Source organism: Bombyx mandarina, chromosome 09 (assembly GCF_030267445.1).
Source record: "Bombyx mandarina strain Sakado chromosome 09, ASM3026744v2".
Taxonomy (NCBI): domain Eukaryota; kingdom Metazoa; phylum Arthropoda; class Insecta; order Lepidoptera; family Bombycidae; genus Bombyx; species Bombyx mandarina.
The window spans coordinates 5,317,911-5,334,485 of NC_143216.1; the positions used below are offsets into that span (position 1 = coordinate 5,317,911).

The following is a 16,575-nucleotide window of genomic DNA, read 5'->3' on the forward strand; positions in this document are numbered from 1 at the left end:
TTTTGACTGGGTGAATTGATTTTGATGATTATCTTTTTATTAGAAAGCTGACGCTTCCCGTGTGCTCCCTTTTCAATTTAGTCCTGTCCTGATAATGGTATCCATGAGAAAACCATATAATAAGCCTTAAATTTGCATTAAGTACGTGCGCGACAAATAGATGAATAAATCAATAACTCAATATCACGCCAACGGATTTCAATGATTATTGTTTTTAGTGCATATTAATTTGTTTTGGAATATATATTTTTTTCAATTTGAAGTCGTATTTTGTTAAAGCATATCTATTTACAATTATTAATGGTCGCTTTAGTAAACAGAATCAAAAACAACAATAAAAAAAACTGGCCGGTAGTGAAAAACCTATAAAACAGCATTCTTTAAAAATGAATATTGCAAATTGAAATTGCCCTCCGTAGATTTTATGGGAAGCGTTAAAACATTGTGCTTCGTCGAAAATGGATCTGCATCGAGAATGATACTGTGCATTTAAACGATTTATTTGGTTGTTTCAAAAAATATTTACCAAAATAAAGTGTTGTGAAAAGTGTTTTTTTTTTATTGCTTATATGGGTCGACGAGCTCACAGCCCACCTGGTGTTAAGTGGTTACTGGAGCCCATAGACATCCATCCACAACGTAAATGCGCCACCCATCTTGAGAAATAAGTTCTAAGATCTCAGTATAGTTACAACGGCTGCCCCGCCCTTCAAACCGAAACGCATTACTGCTTCACGGCAGAAATAGGCAGGGTGGTGTTACCCACCCGCGCGGACTCACAAGAGGTCCTCCCACCAGTACCACCAGTTTTTTTTTTACTTTGACAGTTTATTTAGTTTGGGTACCATTATGAAATCAAACACACATCATTAGCAAATAGGACGACACCAAATATCTGACTTTTTATTGTGAATAAAACAGTGCAATAATATGCCTTGTAATAAAATGAAAGACTAGGGGGGAAATGCACATTCTGCTTATTAGAAGCACTATTTATACAAATCGTCGAGCATAGCCAACTTTTTTATTTATTTATTGCCTGTGTAGGCAGACGAGCATACAGCCCACCTGATGGTGAGTGATTACCTTCGCTCATGCACGTCAGCAATGCCAGGGGTTTGGCTCTGCCCAAGCCGCTGCCTACCGAAGGTTCTGTTACTGAAGGTTCTATCCCGACTGCAGTTCCATGAAATCCTCCTCCTCCTACTGAGGGTCGTTACTCCCCCGCTGCATCAGTTTCTCCACTACGATTTCCCTCCATCTGCTGCGATCCTTAGGTTCATGAAGGGCATGGAATAGTGACCTGTAAACTGACTTCTCTCATAAAACAATTGTTTCATTATTAAAACAATATCTTAAATGTGAAAACCGAGATCCCTCTAATTGCAACTTTTGAATAAAATTATCGATGCGTGAAAAGTGAACGACGACGACTAACAAGCACTTTAGAACAAAGACACTTCTGCTTCGCTTCACGACGATATAACCTTAACAAAGTGATATGAATTTCATATCCGTGCAATATAGTATGCTCTGTGTTCGTAATAAATTGTTTTAGATTTTAAAATGCAACAACACATTCCATATTCGACGCTTGAAAGGCAAACGTGACTAAGCGACAATGCGTGAACTTTCCAGTAGACTAATTTAAAGTTGAAATACCTGAAAAAAATTCTATTTTAACGAATCTAGCTGTAGGATTGAAATTTTAATAGAACTAGAAATATTTTTTTTTTTGCGCATCAAATATGGCTATTGCCTATCATTTATGTACAAAGCAGTTATTGTCGCTTAGTCACGTTTGCCTTTCAAGCGTCGAATGTATTATTCTCTCGGTTCTCCGAGAGTACGAGCAAATTCAGAATAAAAATACCTCCCGTTGATACAGATATTAAAACCAACGACATTTGTAAACTAAGATTTAGAACAATTTCATTGACGGCTTTCAATTGAAGGCACTTTGAACATCAATTTAGTTGGCACTGTTAAGAAACGCTTTGTTTTTGTAAGAACTTGCCAGTCATCCTTACTAATAAGCGAGACAAGAGCTAAGTGGCGCAAAATTGAACAGACGAAACGCTAATTAGCAATTCTCAACAAAGATCGTTTATAATTTACAGCAACATTTATTGTTATAGGAGTGAAGTCTCAGTGTTTGTTATGTCGCTTGAGTGTTATGTATGTATATAGGTGTACTAGCTGACCCGGCAAACATTGTTTTGCCATATATAAGATTTCTAGGGAATTTCTAGTGTAGAAAAAAAAACTAGCTTATTGTAAGTGTGTAAGGATGTGGTAAATGAGTGAAAGAGGTATGTAGTGCTGTGAACGATGAGGGAATATATAATAAAATAACAAAACCTCATTCAACCACATAATACCTCATTATAACAAAAAAAATATGTCCAAATAAAAAAAATATGTTAGGGGTGGACAACCCTAATCACTTAGGCGTATGAAAAATAGATAGTAGCCGATTCTCAGGCTTACTGAATATGCATAAAAAATTTCATGAGAATCGGTCAAGCGGTTTCGGAGGAGTATGGGAACGAACATTGTGACACGAGAATTTTATATATTAGATTTATTGTTATAGGAGTGAAGTCTCAGTGTTTGTTATGTCGCTTGAGTGTTATGTATGTATAAAGGTATATATGTACAAATCGTTTTATTCAATAACATCGCCGGATTAAATGTCGCAACTGTTTCAGTTTTAAAGTTTATTAATTTGTTGATTAAATTTTGAAGATTCAAAATTGTGATAAATACTTCAAAATGTTTTCATTTATGTACACCTTTACGTGCACTTTTAAGGCGACAAGACTTTATTTACCATTGATTTAGTATGCAGGTTCACTGCTAAGCAGAATCGTCAAGAAGCCGTAGCTGTTGTAACTACATATACTTGAGACCTTAGAACTTATATCTCAAGGTGGGTGGCGCGGTTACGTTGTAGATGTCTATGGGCTCCAGTAACCACTTAATACTAGATGGGCTGTGAGCTCGTCCACCCATCAATGCAACAAAAAAAAACTCAGGAGTTGCTCTTGTCCAATAAGTTATTGCCACTTACATGTGTCGTGACCTACCACGTAAATGCTGTACTATTGAAATCAGTATATAAAATTTGCATATTTTTTAGCAAAATTACCATCAAAAAGAGACATTTCATTTTTATTTTAAAACTGTTATGGCTAATAAAAAAGCGTTATATTCTTCTTATTTTTCGAGTCGTCGAATTCTTGTGCTAAGTACTTATTTGCCTATATTATTTATTATTTTATCAATTACAGGACGTCATCCGCTTGGAAACCCAGTATTGGTCGTTGGTAGAAATTCCCCGTCAGGAGAAAGCAGAAACTGTTCCCGCTTTTGTACTTCGTGCTTGTGCCATCATGGAAAAAACCCAGAAATCGGGAGAAGGTGTTAAAACTTCTCAGAAACTGGCAGAAGAAGCTGCTGATCGAAGGGAGCGGATAGAGCGTCTGAACGGTACATTTGAATATGGTTTTCAAACTCTTCGGTCTATCCCTATACTCGTAGACTATAAGATTTGGTAATTTTAATAATTTTTATTGGATCATTAAAATTTATAAACAGTCTGCAAATGTCTAAAATGTAAAATGGATATCGAATAAAACAAGTTGTTAAACAAGTTTTGAAATAGCCGTGGCCTAAAGGATAAGATGTCCGGTGCATTGGTATGTAGCGATGCAATGGTGCTCGAATCCCGCAGGCGGGTACCAATTTTTCTAATAATACAAATTTCTAATAATTTTTTAATAATACTTACTGAAATACTTACTTAAGATTATTGACTTCCACCGTGAAGGAATAACACCGTGTAATAAAAATCAAACCCGCAAAATTACAATTTGCGTAATTACTGGTGGTAGGACCTCTTGTGAGTCCGTACGGGTAGGTACCACCTATAGGTAGTTCCTGCCTATTTCTGCCGTGAAGCAGTAATGCGTTTTGGTTTGAAGGGTGAGGCAACCGTTGTAAATAAACTGAGACTTTAAAACTTCTATCTTAAGGTGGGTGGCGCATTTACGTTGTAGATGTCTATGGGCTCCAGTACCCACTTAACACCAGGTGGGCTGTGAGCTCGTCCACACATCTAAGCAATAAAAAAAACAAAAAAAAAACAAACTCCAATTGCAGACAGAAACTTTGCAGTTTTTCAAAAACCAATTTCAAGTTCCAATTTCCTTCCAGCTTTTACTATTATATGCGCTCTAAACGACAATGCGAACTACTCGTTTGCGTCTACAAGAAACCTGGTTACACCGTAAAGGTTTGGCGCTAAGCCAAGTTTTAATCCGAATATTTGTTCCGAAAGGAAAATCTTGGAACGACTGTTAGTACAACCACCGCTCGTGTAATTACATTTCGACGTCGCTGCAATCTGATTCTTATACTTTTTGTATTGAATGTAATTGAACAATCCCGTCAAGGATATGCGGTATGAATTTGAAACAGAAGGTTTTATTAAAATTGTGTTCTTAGGTTATATTTTTCCTTTCTTCAGATTGAATTTGTTGTTGAATTGTTAATTAAATTCTATGTGTTCAAATCAGTATTCGAACAGATAGAATCAATTCCAAGATGTTTGTTTTCGTAAAATCAAACGTTTTAAAAAAAATCTAATTTTCTTACACACTCATTCGACTCGTTCCATTCAATAAACCAGATTTTAATTAATTTTTGCGAATAATAAATCCTAATTGTTTGAATGAAACGGGGTGGTTCTCGGAGCCAAATTAAGCGTCGCAGCCACAAGTCCGCCCTAAGCACGAATTAAGCACAAAACAATGAAACGAGTAAGCCCGCCAGACCTCCGTGCTCTACGGCTTTATGTATTTACCCTCACCATTTATGATTTCGAACCCTTCGTGCGAAAACTTTTTGATTTTGAGTTCTGGTCTTATTACGTGTGGTGAATATTTCCAAATATTCGACACTTAAATCAAGACTTTTGTTAACGTAGATGCTCTATTTTTTATATTTCTTATTTTTTTAATTATTGCTTAAAATGGGGAACAAGCTTATCGCGGAATCAGTGTTAAGTGGTTATCGGAGCCCATGTAAATCAGAATGTTAATGGTACCACTTTTTGAGACATGAAGTCTGAATCTCAATTGTATAGTATAAAGGCTGTCGTAAGTTTCAGATCGGTACTTCAGGGTAGGAATAGCCGGAAATAGTAGGAAAACATATTCGTGACCCAGTGATTTCTTTTCTTATTTCGGATTCCGTGTGGTTAAATGTTTGTTTTATATTAAAACCGCGTGAAAATCATTAATTGAATTTTACTGCAATCAGAAAACACAATTATGTATTGAAATCCTTACTTAAAATTTTTGTGCTAATTGCTTATTGTAACATTTATTGCACTAGTTTATCCGACAGTCGTGATTTTGTTAATACTGACAGATAAACACTCAACGTAATGACTGTTAATAAAATGTTATAATTTAACAAAGATTGCTTTTTTATTCTTTTATTTAACGCCTTCGTAGTCATTTGATAAGCGTACGACGCATCTGATGGTTACTCTCAATCAAAGCCCTTGCCCTGTCAATATAGAAATACCGTACCATTAAACTTTATCGATTGATTTTCAACAAAAATCTTTCATGCAAACCTTGTCCTGTCAAACTACGAACACAATTAAAAAGATTTTATGGATCGAGCCGTTTTCTTTTGAAGCTCCATCATACATGTGGCAATTAATTTTACTTAAATCTATACTTATACTATAAAGCTGAAGAGTTTGTTTGTTTGAACGCGCTAATCTCAGGACCAGTAGTCCGATTTTAAAAATTCTTTCAGTGTTAGATAGCACATTTGTTGAGGAAGGCTATAGGCTATATAATATCATGAGACCCATACAAGTGGAGCACCAATAAAGAATATTTCATAATATTTTCACTTTCTACGTAAATGAAGTGGAGGGTAAAATTTAGCGTTAAGCCAAAGTAACTATTCCACGCGGACGGAGTCGCGGGCAAAAGCTAGTATAATTTAAACGTTTGTTTTCCAGATATGACAACATCTCAGATAGAAACTGAGAACACTCAAATGACTAACGATCTGTACCGTCTACTCAAGAAATACACAGGCCTGAGGAATCTCATCAGGGAATTAAAGGTGTGTGAATTTTGAAATATAGTTTGACAAACGTCTTATTACTTTCAGTGGCCTAATATGTTCTAACTTTGCTGGGTGTGGTATGTGGCCCTTTCTAAGTACGTGTTAATAAAACTATTATAGTTAAGCAATATTAATATGATTAATGGTCAAATCCTGTCAAGCAGTTGCTAAATCCAAATTAATCAACAGTGTTATCAAATATAGGTATGGGTTAAATAAAGATAAAGAAGCCTTTATTAACAACCTTAATTCATATTTAGGTACATACTATTCTTTTTTTTTTCTTTTCATTTGACATGGGGTAACATTGTTTTGCTTTCGCATAGGCGTCCCCCAAATCCTGCCATAAGTTCCGGTCGTGGCATTTCCTCTTCCACGTAGAGCCTGCAACGGCTATTATATCGTCTACCCACCTTTGGAACGATCATACTTTTAATCTTTTCCCCTATCGAGGGTACCATTCAGTTACTAATTTAGCCTCTTAGTTTTGCTTCTTATTAAATGACCTATCCATTCCCACTTCAATTTTTTAATTGTGAATGATACATCCGTTACTTTTGTTTTCATACGGATATCTTTTAATTTTATTAATATGTCTATATATTAATACGTGAAGCAAAAACTTTGTATCCCTTTTTACGAAAATTGCGCGGACGGAGGAGTATGAAATTTTCCATACTTATAGAGAATATAGCGAAGAAGTGCACGATGCTAATATTTTTTTTAAATAATGCATAAAAGATACATTAAATCAATAAAGAAAACATTACACACACTACATACCATGTATTTGACGCACACACGCATGCATACTATTTATTGTCAAACTTTTGTTCCTGGCGTCTGTTGTCAAATTGAGATTAGATTAAATATTGTTCGTCAGTCTTGTAGAAATTTGTGATTATAGAAGTATAAAATACAATCATGTTAGTGTACAAACTTACAATTCCAATTAGTTATAGTCGAATTTCGACTACTGCGGGACCTCTAGTTAATATAAATATGGGTTATTAAATATGGTACAAAAACCATTCCATCAAAAATATATGATGCATTGTATTCTTTAATTGCAGTCGGAATACAGCAGCTCGAAGGTGTACCCGATGTTCCCGCGGTACACAATGCTCAAAGACATGATCAAGGACATCATGCATGACCCCGACTACATGGAGGTCTGCCATGAGGTGGACCCATAGCGCGGGGTCCGCAAATAAATGAGACACTCTTTCACCGACCGCCAGAGATCGACTCGTCGCTAGGAGGTACCATGCCTTGTTGGATAACTGGGAAATTATGTCTACCATTATAAAGTTAGTGTAAACCGAATATTCCATTTCCTAAAGATTTTAATCAATATAAATATGATATTTACTTATACTTTATCCAGAGGTCGTTTTATAAAAATTAGTCACAATAATGTATAGTGATAAAAAGAATACTCATCAATTATTTTTAAAAAAAATAAAAAAAAATGTGGTGTCGTGGAACACCAGGTAGGAACGAAGTTCCTTCGGCTAATGTAGAATAGACACAATTTGCAAAAAAAAAATCGTGCTCAATTTTATGTAGGTTTTCTTGATTTTTCTCTTAAATTTTGCTGATTAGTTTTTATTTAAGTACAGGAAAGTATTTAGGAAATAATAAATTACGTAAATTAAAAAAAAATCGTAATTCAAATTATCAATTAAAATAACCTAATATGTCTCTTTATTTTTGTTTGACAACATAAAATTACATAGAAATAGAAATAATTACAAAATAGAGAGAGAAGGGATGAGAGAACAAAAAGAAAGAAGGAGAAAGAGAAAGGTATTATACACTACTCGCTTGTGTATACGACTGTCGCGCCTGCGCACGTCTCATTTAACGGTTTTATTTCACGGACTTTTTCTTACGGTTTTACTATCACATTTTTTTCAGTTCGGTCGCGCAGCAAAATTCCTATCTCCTCCAAGCCTGCCGTAAAGAACTTCGTTCCAATAAAAATTTATTATTTGGTATCTACGAGTATATTGGTATCTATATTTATGACTTGACCCAAAATAATCAAAGGTATTTGTGGTAACTACATATTTGTCCTGCACTACAAATAGTATTAGTATTTAAATTAAATTTGTAGCATGACTTCTATGTTGGTAGACATAAGGGATGTTCGAGTGACATTAGCGGCGGCCAGTGAGACGAGTACTCATATTATTTGCGATAATTTCTTTATTGGACTCTTAAGTGTGAATTAGATTTAAGTTGTGTACGTGAATGTACTCGTCACTAAATTAAAATTTATTCCGGATAATTATCCGAAGATGCGCATGTAATTTCAAAAAGTGTTTGGATTTGTTTTATAAATCTATTACGTACAAATAGTTTCCATTTATACGTAAATTTAGTTTAATATTGTCTTATTTACAAAAACCAGATTTTTCATAAGAATAAAACTGTCCATAAATCATGACGGCCAAATTAAAATAGTAAGTATTAAACTTCAAAGTGTACGCTTTTCTGTGAGTTGACCAAACTCGCATGGGACTTGTTCACTTAGCACCCGCCCGTTTTGAAATCCGATCCGATTTGGTAAGAATTCAATTTGGTCGGCTTTTATCATAATATTCTCTCGCTGTATCATATCAATGATGAGCTTCTTATTGTTGTATATAATATACATTCAAATTTTACTAATAATTCTATTGGATCTACTGATCATATCTTCAGGTATCTCGTAATCTATAAACGTATTTTATGGGTCTAATATTTTCCTTCTCTAGATTAAATGTCGTGTTTTGTAGATTTAAGGATACTTATTCAGTGAACTCACAAATACAAATGTAGGAATTGGAAAAAAAAAGTTTTTATAATGCTGTTTCGTTGTTTTAGAAAAATTACATTTAAAATGATTATATATTTTCTTTCTTACGCAATATTTGCAGTAGATAATTTCGTTGACTACCATGATCTATTGAAATAGTAGGTATTCTGCTAATAGTGAGTACGGTTAAAATACTTATCATATAACATGTAATATCTATAAATTTGGGTGTAACAGTAAATTAGAATTTATAGTGAAATAATGTAGGTTATTAAATTTTGTTTAAATCTTCCAATACTGTGCCAAATATGCTAAGTGCTTTGAAAACAATGATTACTATATTTGGTAGGCGTCACATAAGATTGTTGTTATCTTGGACAATTTAGATCGACGTATGTTTGATTGGATTATTGGATATGCTACACTAATCCCATAATTACTAGATAATTCAGAATGAGTGTAGGAACATTTTACATAAAGTACATACTTTAACAAGAAGTAGACGGGTTTTTACCACAATTTTCAGCGAAATCGCGAACTCATAAAATGGGTGGTAAAAACTCGGTAAGTAGTAGTGTATATATAGGTATTATAAATAGCCGCAACAGTTTTAAAAAAATCGTAAAGTTTTTAAATTTTTATCATTACATGCGTTAAACAAAAGCTTTGTAAGTATCTATTGTGTACATATCAAAGTAGTTATAAACAGACCTCACCACAACACAGCAATACCATTTTGTTCGTGGTTACGTGGTACCGGTGTATTAATTAAGCTTTAATGTTTCATTTAAATCGGTTTGAGAATTTGAAATAATAGTCGATTTCAAAGCGCGTCTGTACGTGCCAATGAGCCAAATAAATAAATATAAAATGTTTATGTAGCTATAATTTTGTATCCTTCTATCATCACTTTTTATAATGCTACAAATTTTAGATTGTGATCAATGAAATTTTTGTAAAGGATGTTGTTATTAGTAATGAGTTATTATATAATCAAAGTGTATTAATATAGGTTAAGGCTTTGTGCTAAAGTACTAGTATAATGTATGTTACAATTGAATATGAAAGCGAATAGTGAGGCAATGTTGTAGAATATAAATAATCGATACTATTAACAAAAGTAACTGTAGTATAGAAAATAGTTGAATTAGTAATCCGGTACTTAGTTTCGCAATTATTTTTTATGCGAAACTGTTTAGAAAAAAAGTAATGTAATAAGCTTCTAGTCTCAGATATTGTCATCTTATGTTTATATGTTTGCAAGAAAATTTTACCTAGCAATGTTTAAAACATACATAATTCCTAATATTACCTTACGCACTATTTAAAACTCTATTACGTAGTGAAGTAGAATATGCGGGAGTTGTATAAAACTTCCCTTACTATAATTCACATAGGCATTATATTATTATTTTAGTAAAATGAATTGATATTATTTTCTGTTTTGTTTACCAATGCTTTGCAGTCGAGAATATGTAAGAATCTGATCTTTTTACAAACAATATTACATTTAATTTTATTCTATATTAGATCATAGTAGTAAAGTAACGGTCACTTTTCGAGTGATCGATCAGCAAAAAAATTTATTGAATGTATTAACTGTACCTATTGAAATTTATTGAATGATATTCTCTCATTATATTTTGTTGAAGTTGGTTCTCGCAAATATTTTGTATTATGCAGATATATGTATCAACAGATATTTTATTTTTATTGTATACCATAGGACTCAAAGTCAAACATTTCCGTAATTTTCGGGTCATAATAAAATTTAAAGATTAAACTTTAAGCTATTAACTATTACATATTTTTAAACATAAACATATTTTAAAAATTATTAATCCACTGAGTTTTTCAGCGGAAATTAAAACATAAATAACAAAAGCATGAGCTGTATTATACCTGCATAATATAATTTTTTGGAAGTACTCGACAAGCTATATCTTGCGCCTTTGTTTAATTTCCCCATACTTGCACACTTTAACAGATGCTAAACCTCCTAACACCCGCAGCAGCCGGTATGTTTCTGGCCGGATCTTGTCAGCGGGTCGCGATTCCGATCCGGTAGTAGATTCATTCGCGAAGCATTTGCTCTTGAGTTGTTAGGTCTCCCTTGGAGGGGCTCAGGTGGGTGTTAGCAAATCCCACGCCTCCTGGCTGAGCGCTTGCTCGCCCACCTCTTCTTATGAAACTGGAAAGGCCTCCGGGCCACCAGTAATACCTCATTCATAAGAAAAAAAAACGTGTGGCACTCGGAAATGCCGCGGTAAAGCTATTGCATAGCATTTTTTATCAACTTATGCAATTATAATTAGACAATGATAATTTAATATTAAAACAATAATAAAACAAGACCACGCTATATTAAACATTAATAAAAGCAAAACATTAACTGTCCCCTTCACACTCATAAGCTAGACCGCGCGAGAGAGAGATGGGCAGACTTTTCATGATGGGCATGCAGTGTGACGTCACAACACACGCTTATTCACAAACACTACACAAGCGCAACGTGTGAATGTGTTGAACGCGAGCTATATAGTAGGCGTAGTGGGGTGTCAGGTTATTTTCGTTACGGAATTTCTTGATTCAGTCGCCGCGCTCAAAGCCCGCGATAAAATCTATGTAATAGCTTAAAAGATACTAAATCTTTAATTAACTACCATTATTTCATGTACAAATGTGGAATGAAACCCGAAACATTAAATTAACAAAACAAATCACACAACGTCGCTCCTCGTGTTCCCGCCAAAAAGTCATGTTTCTGTTTAAATACTCTGTTCATTCACATTGATAAACTTTATACATGCGTTTCTGTACTAAGATTTAACCCTGTTTTATATATCGTTCCAAAATTTATAATGTCGCCACATAGGTTGATTTTTAGGTTATAATATCTACTGTATGTACTAGTTTAGTAGAAATACTTGTTTCTAGATATGTATTGAATAAATTTAATGAATATCGGTGTAAAGCAAATGCAAGGCATTGTTAGATAGAGCTTGTAATTGGATGTAAACAAAAATATATGTAGGTATCAAAAAGAAAATGCGTTGCGAATATGTGTTGCTTTGTGTAATACAACATTTTTTTGTGCATTTTGTGTTTTCTTTGAAATAATCCCTAAACTATACAGCTGATGTGGTTAAGCATACGTGTAACATTGAAAATTAAAACCGTGATTTCTATTATGGGAGCCCTTAAAAATTCAGTTACAAAATTTTGATTTTGTTTCTCCGCTACATTTGTAAATCAGAAATACAAGTATTAATGCTTTGCTTGTTAAATGAATTATGTTTTCTATTCACGCTACGGTTTTAATTCTTATTTCGATAACGGTCTCTTTTTTTTTAATGTGACAGAAATCATAATTCACACCTTCCGGCACTTCCACGCCGGTTTTAAACAGTATAGAAATACGACTGTCAACCTTAACTGATGATCGATAAGGTGCAACAAGATGACACTACAAAACTGACACACCTACGTCCCGCCATGACGCAAATGTAGTAGTGTAAGCTCACGCGACCCGCATGCACTTAAGCTCTCTCCAGGTCATCTAATCCCGTTTCTACATGATAGCCATGGTAAGTGAGGAACGTCGACCTTCACGACAATTTAAATTTAGAACCGATTCGTAAGTATCTAAAGGTGGCATCAGAACGCTACTTTGTTAAAGCGGCATGACATGATAACCCACCCTCTTGTCGTGATTACGAACTAATTACATATTCGACCAAGGCAACGGGGTAACGCGATCCCGATTCGGTGGTAGATTCTGCGAAGCACCACTTTTGCTAGGGCTAGTGTTAACAAATTCTCTCAGGTTGAGCCCGTGAGCTCAACTACCCGTCCCCGAGAAACTAGAATAGCCCATTAGGCTACCAACGAATATGTAGGAAAAGAAGATGATCGAAGTATCCATTAATATATGGATGTGGACATGGAATACTCTTTAAACCGTACAATTACTGTGCTATACAAATGTGATATATAGAAAACGCCAAGACGTCACAGTGCATCGTACCAATATAATTACATGTAGAGGGAGAGTGAGGTATGAAAGTAAAACAACGAATTCGTCCCACTGTCCACAGCAATTTACAAAAATACTACTACTACAGAAGAACGAAAAAAATTATAAAAAAACAAACAGGCAGAAAAAATACCGTTATCTAAGACACGTTCATTGTTTGGAAATTTACATACCCGATCCTGTAGGCCGAATGGTAAACAGTTGACGTCGCCCTAAACACGTCATTACGGATCCTCCCGATCCATTAAAAGAGCTTTTATGTACCACAAGCACCGGTCACCGTCCTCGTCGAACCCGTCGATTGCGAGTGAACCAGCCCATAGACACAGCCCACTGAGTTTCTCGCCGGATCTTCTCAGGGGGTCGCGTTTCCGATCTGGTGGTAGATTCTGCGAAGCACTGCTCTTGCTAGGGTCAGTGTTAGCATCACACCCGGTTTGAGCCCCGTGAGCTCACCTACACGTCAAGGAGAAGCTGAAATAGCATCTCAAGGCTATCAGCATAGGGAGGAAAAAAATCGGGACTACATAATTATGGTACAATTTGGGAATAGACTAAATTGTACTTATTATTACAATATATACTCATATTGCCAATGTGCTCGATGCACTACAATTAAATCAAAAACGACAAGGCGTCCATTTTTTATTTTTGTAAACCTTTACAAGCTTGATAGAATATATTATTATTAGAGTTTGGAATTTCAAAATGGTTTTAAAAATGCAAAACAGCGGCATCTATGATCTAATAACACGAAGAAAAACAGGAAATAAAAATCCCATGCCATCTCGTGAACCACAGACGAACAATTTAAAGCGGTAGGTCAAAAAATATGAGTTTGCCACTTTCGCATTAGAGTACATTTATGTCTTCCTAGATGGCGCTAAATTAAATTTTATAAAATTAATAATGTTGCTATGTTAAAAATAAAATATTTAAAACATGGTTAATTTTAATTATTGTCGAATTTACGAAAAATAATATAATTTCAATTAATTTAACAAAAAAAAAGATATGAAGAACAAGGGACAAGGGAAGCTCGTTTACTTCTCTTTATTACAGTTTTTCCAAGTAAACTAATCCGAAAATTGGTTCTACAAATCGTTAATACTTTGAATAAAAACCAACGAAAAACCAATTGGCATAAAAGTATAAATTTAACATAATATAATTCGATCTTTATTTTATCCCGTGTATTACAATCATTCTTGAAACCAGGTTGAACGCAGGATTTTATTTCATTCCTGTTGCGGGCCCACGAAGTTTGAAATGAATAAAATTGCATTTCGTTTATTAAATGAATGTTGTATTCTGACTAGATTCAGGCAGCTCATTATCCATTTTTATTATCAATAAAGGTTGCAATACGCCCTGTCTAACAACCAAGTTACTAGTGATAGGTCATATAGAGGCTGTTTCAGAAATAAAAAGATTAAAAAGTCTAGTTTTGCCGTGAAGCCGTTATCATAAGCTCGTTAAAATTTTAATGTATATAACTTTTTTGTAAAACAATTAAGACTTCTGATCTCATGTCTCATAGTCAATGGCAGTATTCATATTATGGTGGTGTCTGTGGGCTTCAGTAACCACTCAAAACCAGGTGAAGTGGGTTCATTAATTGTAATCTAATTAATATCATAATTTAAATTAGATTGGGTAAGACTACAGATAAAAATAATTGGAAGTTTCGCTAAATATGTTATCCTTAGTGCTGGTATCACAATTCGTTGTGAACATTTTGTTCCATTCGATTCCATTCATTCTGCAGACAGCATTGAGTGGGGAGTGTGGTGCGTGTTGCTATGATAATGGCGGGATTTCGTAAACAAGAAGTTTCTTTGAAACTTTTCTGAACTTATTATCTGAATTAAAATATTTTCTCATCAACTAATACGTAACCTGAACTGCATGTCTTAGCAAAAACAAGGGTTTTAGTGAAAGTTCACCGGTCAGGATGTCGGTTAATTCAAAGTGGCGGTTACCTGACGTTTTTTGTGATAATGTGTTGAATGGATGTGGGAATTACATTTAATTCGCAGTGCGGGAATGGGTGAATGAATATTTCGGAACTAATATCGAGATGCCTTTCGTGCCACGTGCGGTCGAACCTAAGTATTTGTCACGGACAAGTTTGCGAGACGAAAATGGAAAGCCAAAAATTGCCGATGAAGAATTACAAGCTGTAACTAACTGCACTTTGACGAATGCGCTCAGACAGCTCGCCTCGCTCGTGCTTCTTGCCGAGGATATATTCAGCGAGCTAACAGAGCAGCTGCAAGAGATAACAATACGGTCTAAGGCGGCACAGACGAAGATCGAAAAAATCAACGAAGTGGTCATTAACTTTGACCCGAAGAAAGTGCCAGTCCGTAAGTACTAAACCTTACGTATTACAATCTTGAGTCGAATTTAAACAGCCATCAGCGTAAATCACCAGTTCTTCTTACGACATCACATATATTCCGCTTAGAAAGGCGGCAAATTACTATTACAATAGTAGGTGGGCAGACGAGCTTAAATCCCAACTGGTATGAAGTGGACAGCGACAGTCGTAAGTAGCCAAACAGACTTAAACTACGACATTGTACCAAATATTTTCAAGAGATCCATCAAATTTTTCCGTCATTAATAATAAGGTATTATGGTGATAATGATAGATACCTAGTTAATATCAACCATCACCGGTTACCATTAACAATGTCTGGCAGCTGCTTCCCTCATCTACTAATAGAAGCTTATAAAAACTCTTGAATGTACCAAATATTTTCAAGAGCTCCATAAATTTTTTCCGTCATTAATAATAAGGTTTTTTTTTTTTTTATTGCTTAGATGGGTGGACGAGCTCACAGCCCACCTGGTGTTAAGTGGTAACTGGAGCCCATAGACATCCACAACGTAAATGCGCCACCCACCTTGAGATACAAGTTCTAAGGTCTCATTTATAGTAACGTATTAATACAGTATTAAGGTGATAATGATAGATAGTTAATATCAACCATCACTGGTTACCATTAACTTATATCTGGTAGCTGCTTCCCCCATCTATTACTAGAAAAACTCTTGAACAGTTCTTCCTACAATTAGTAGGTATTATATACCAGAACAAACATCAAAATAAGTAAAGTACGTATCAAAGTACGTATCTTAAAATATTTAGGTTTATATCCAAAATTTGGAATATTACTGATAACCCAAAAAGGTCTCGTTTAATGAAGACATAAACCTGATTGCCGGTTCTCTGAATGAAGTTAGGCAAATTTATTCGCTCTGAGATAACCATTGCCAATAACACATTAATCATTGTAATATCGAATTAGATCAAGAATCTAGTACGATGCGAATTACGATATAATAACAGGTAACTAACTAACTTCAAGGACGTAAGTACGTAAATCATAATAATTTTAATTTTAGAAAAAAATCTTTGTTGTTCTGCATTTGACAGAATATGTTTTGTAAAGAGATTGTATCTTGAAGTGATGTTATTATTATTCGGATTCAGAATTTAAAATAAGAATGCATTCTGTGTGATTGCATTACCAAAAAAACAAATATGCCACATTACTTATTCCACGGGTAT

At 34.6% G+C, this 16,575-nt stretch overlaps 2 protein-coding genes across 5 annotated transcripts in view; both read left to right on the plus strand.

Moving 5' to 3' along the window:
* LOC114240837 (uncharacterized) overlaps positions 1-12,051 on the plus strand; it is a 208,325-nt gene extending 196,274 nt beyond the window's left edge. For 2 of the 3 annotated variants that reach the window (XM_089729691.1, XM_089729693.1), the window contains 3 exons: positions 3,294-3,492; positions 6,047-6,153; positions 7,230-12,051. In XM_089729691.1, the coding sequence (XP_089585817.1) occupies positions 3,294-3,492; positions 6,047-6,153; positions 7,230-7,352 (429 nt within the window). In that variant the 3' untranslated portion in view covers positions 7,353-12,051. The remainder of the gene's footprint in view (positions 1-3,293; positions 3,493-6,046; positions 6,154-7,229) is intronic. The other variant, XR_016323535.1, reaches the window with a different exon arrangement.
* Positions 12,052-14,741: 2,690 nt separating this feature from the next.
* Positions 14,742-16,575, plus strand: part of gukh (NHS actin remodeling regulator GUK-holder) — a 92,063-nt gene continuing 90,229 nt past the window's right edge. Inside the window, exon 1 of one of the 2 annotated variants that reach the window (XM_089729694.1) lies at positions 14,742-15,364. In XM_089729694.1, the coding sequence (XP_089585820.1) occupies positions 15,076-15,364 (289 nt within the window). In that variant the 5' untranslated portion in view covers positions 14,742-15,075. The remainder of the gene's footprint in view (positions 15,365-16,575) is intronic. The other variant, XM_028171463.2, reaches the window with a different exon arrangement.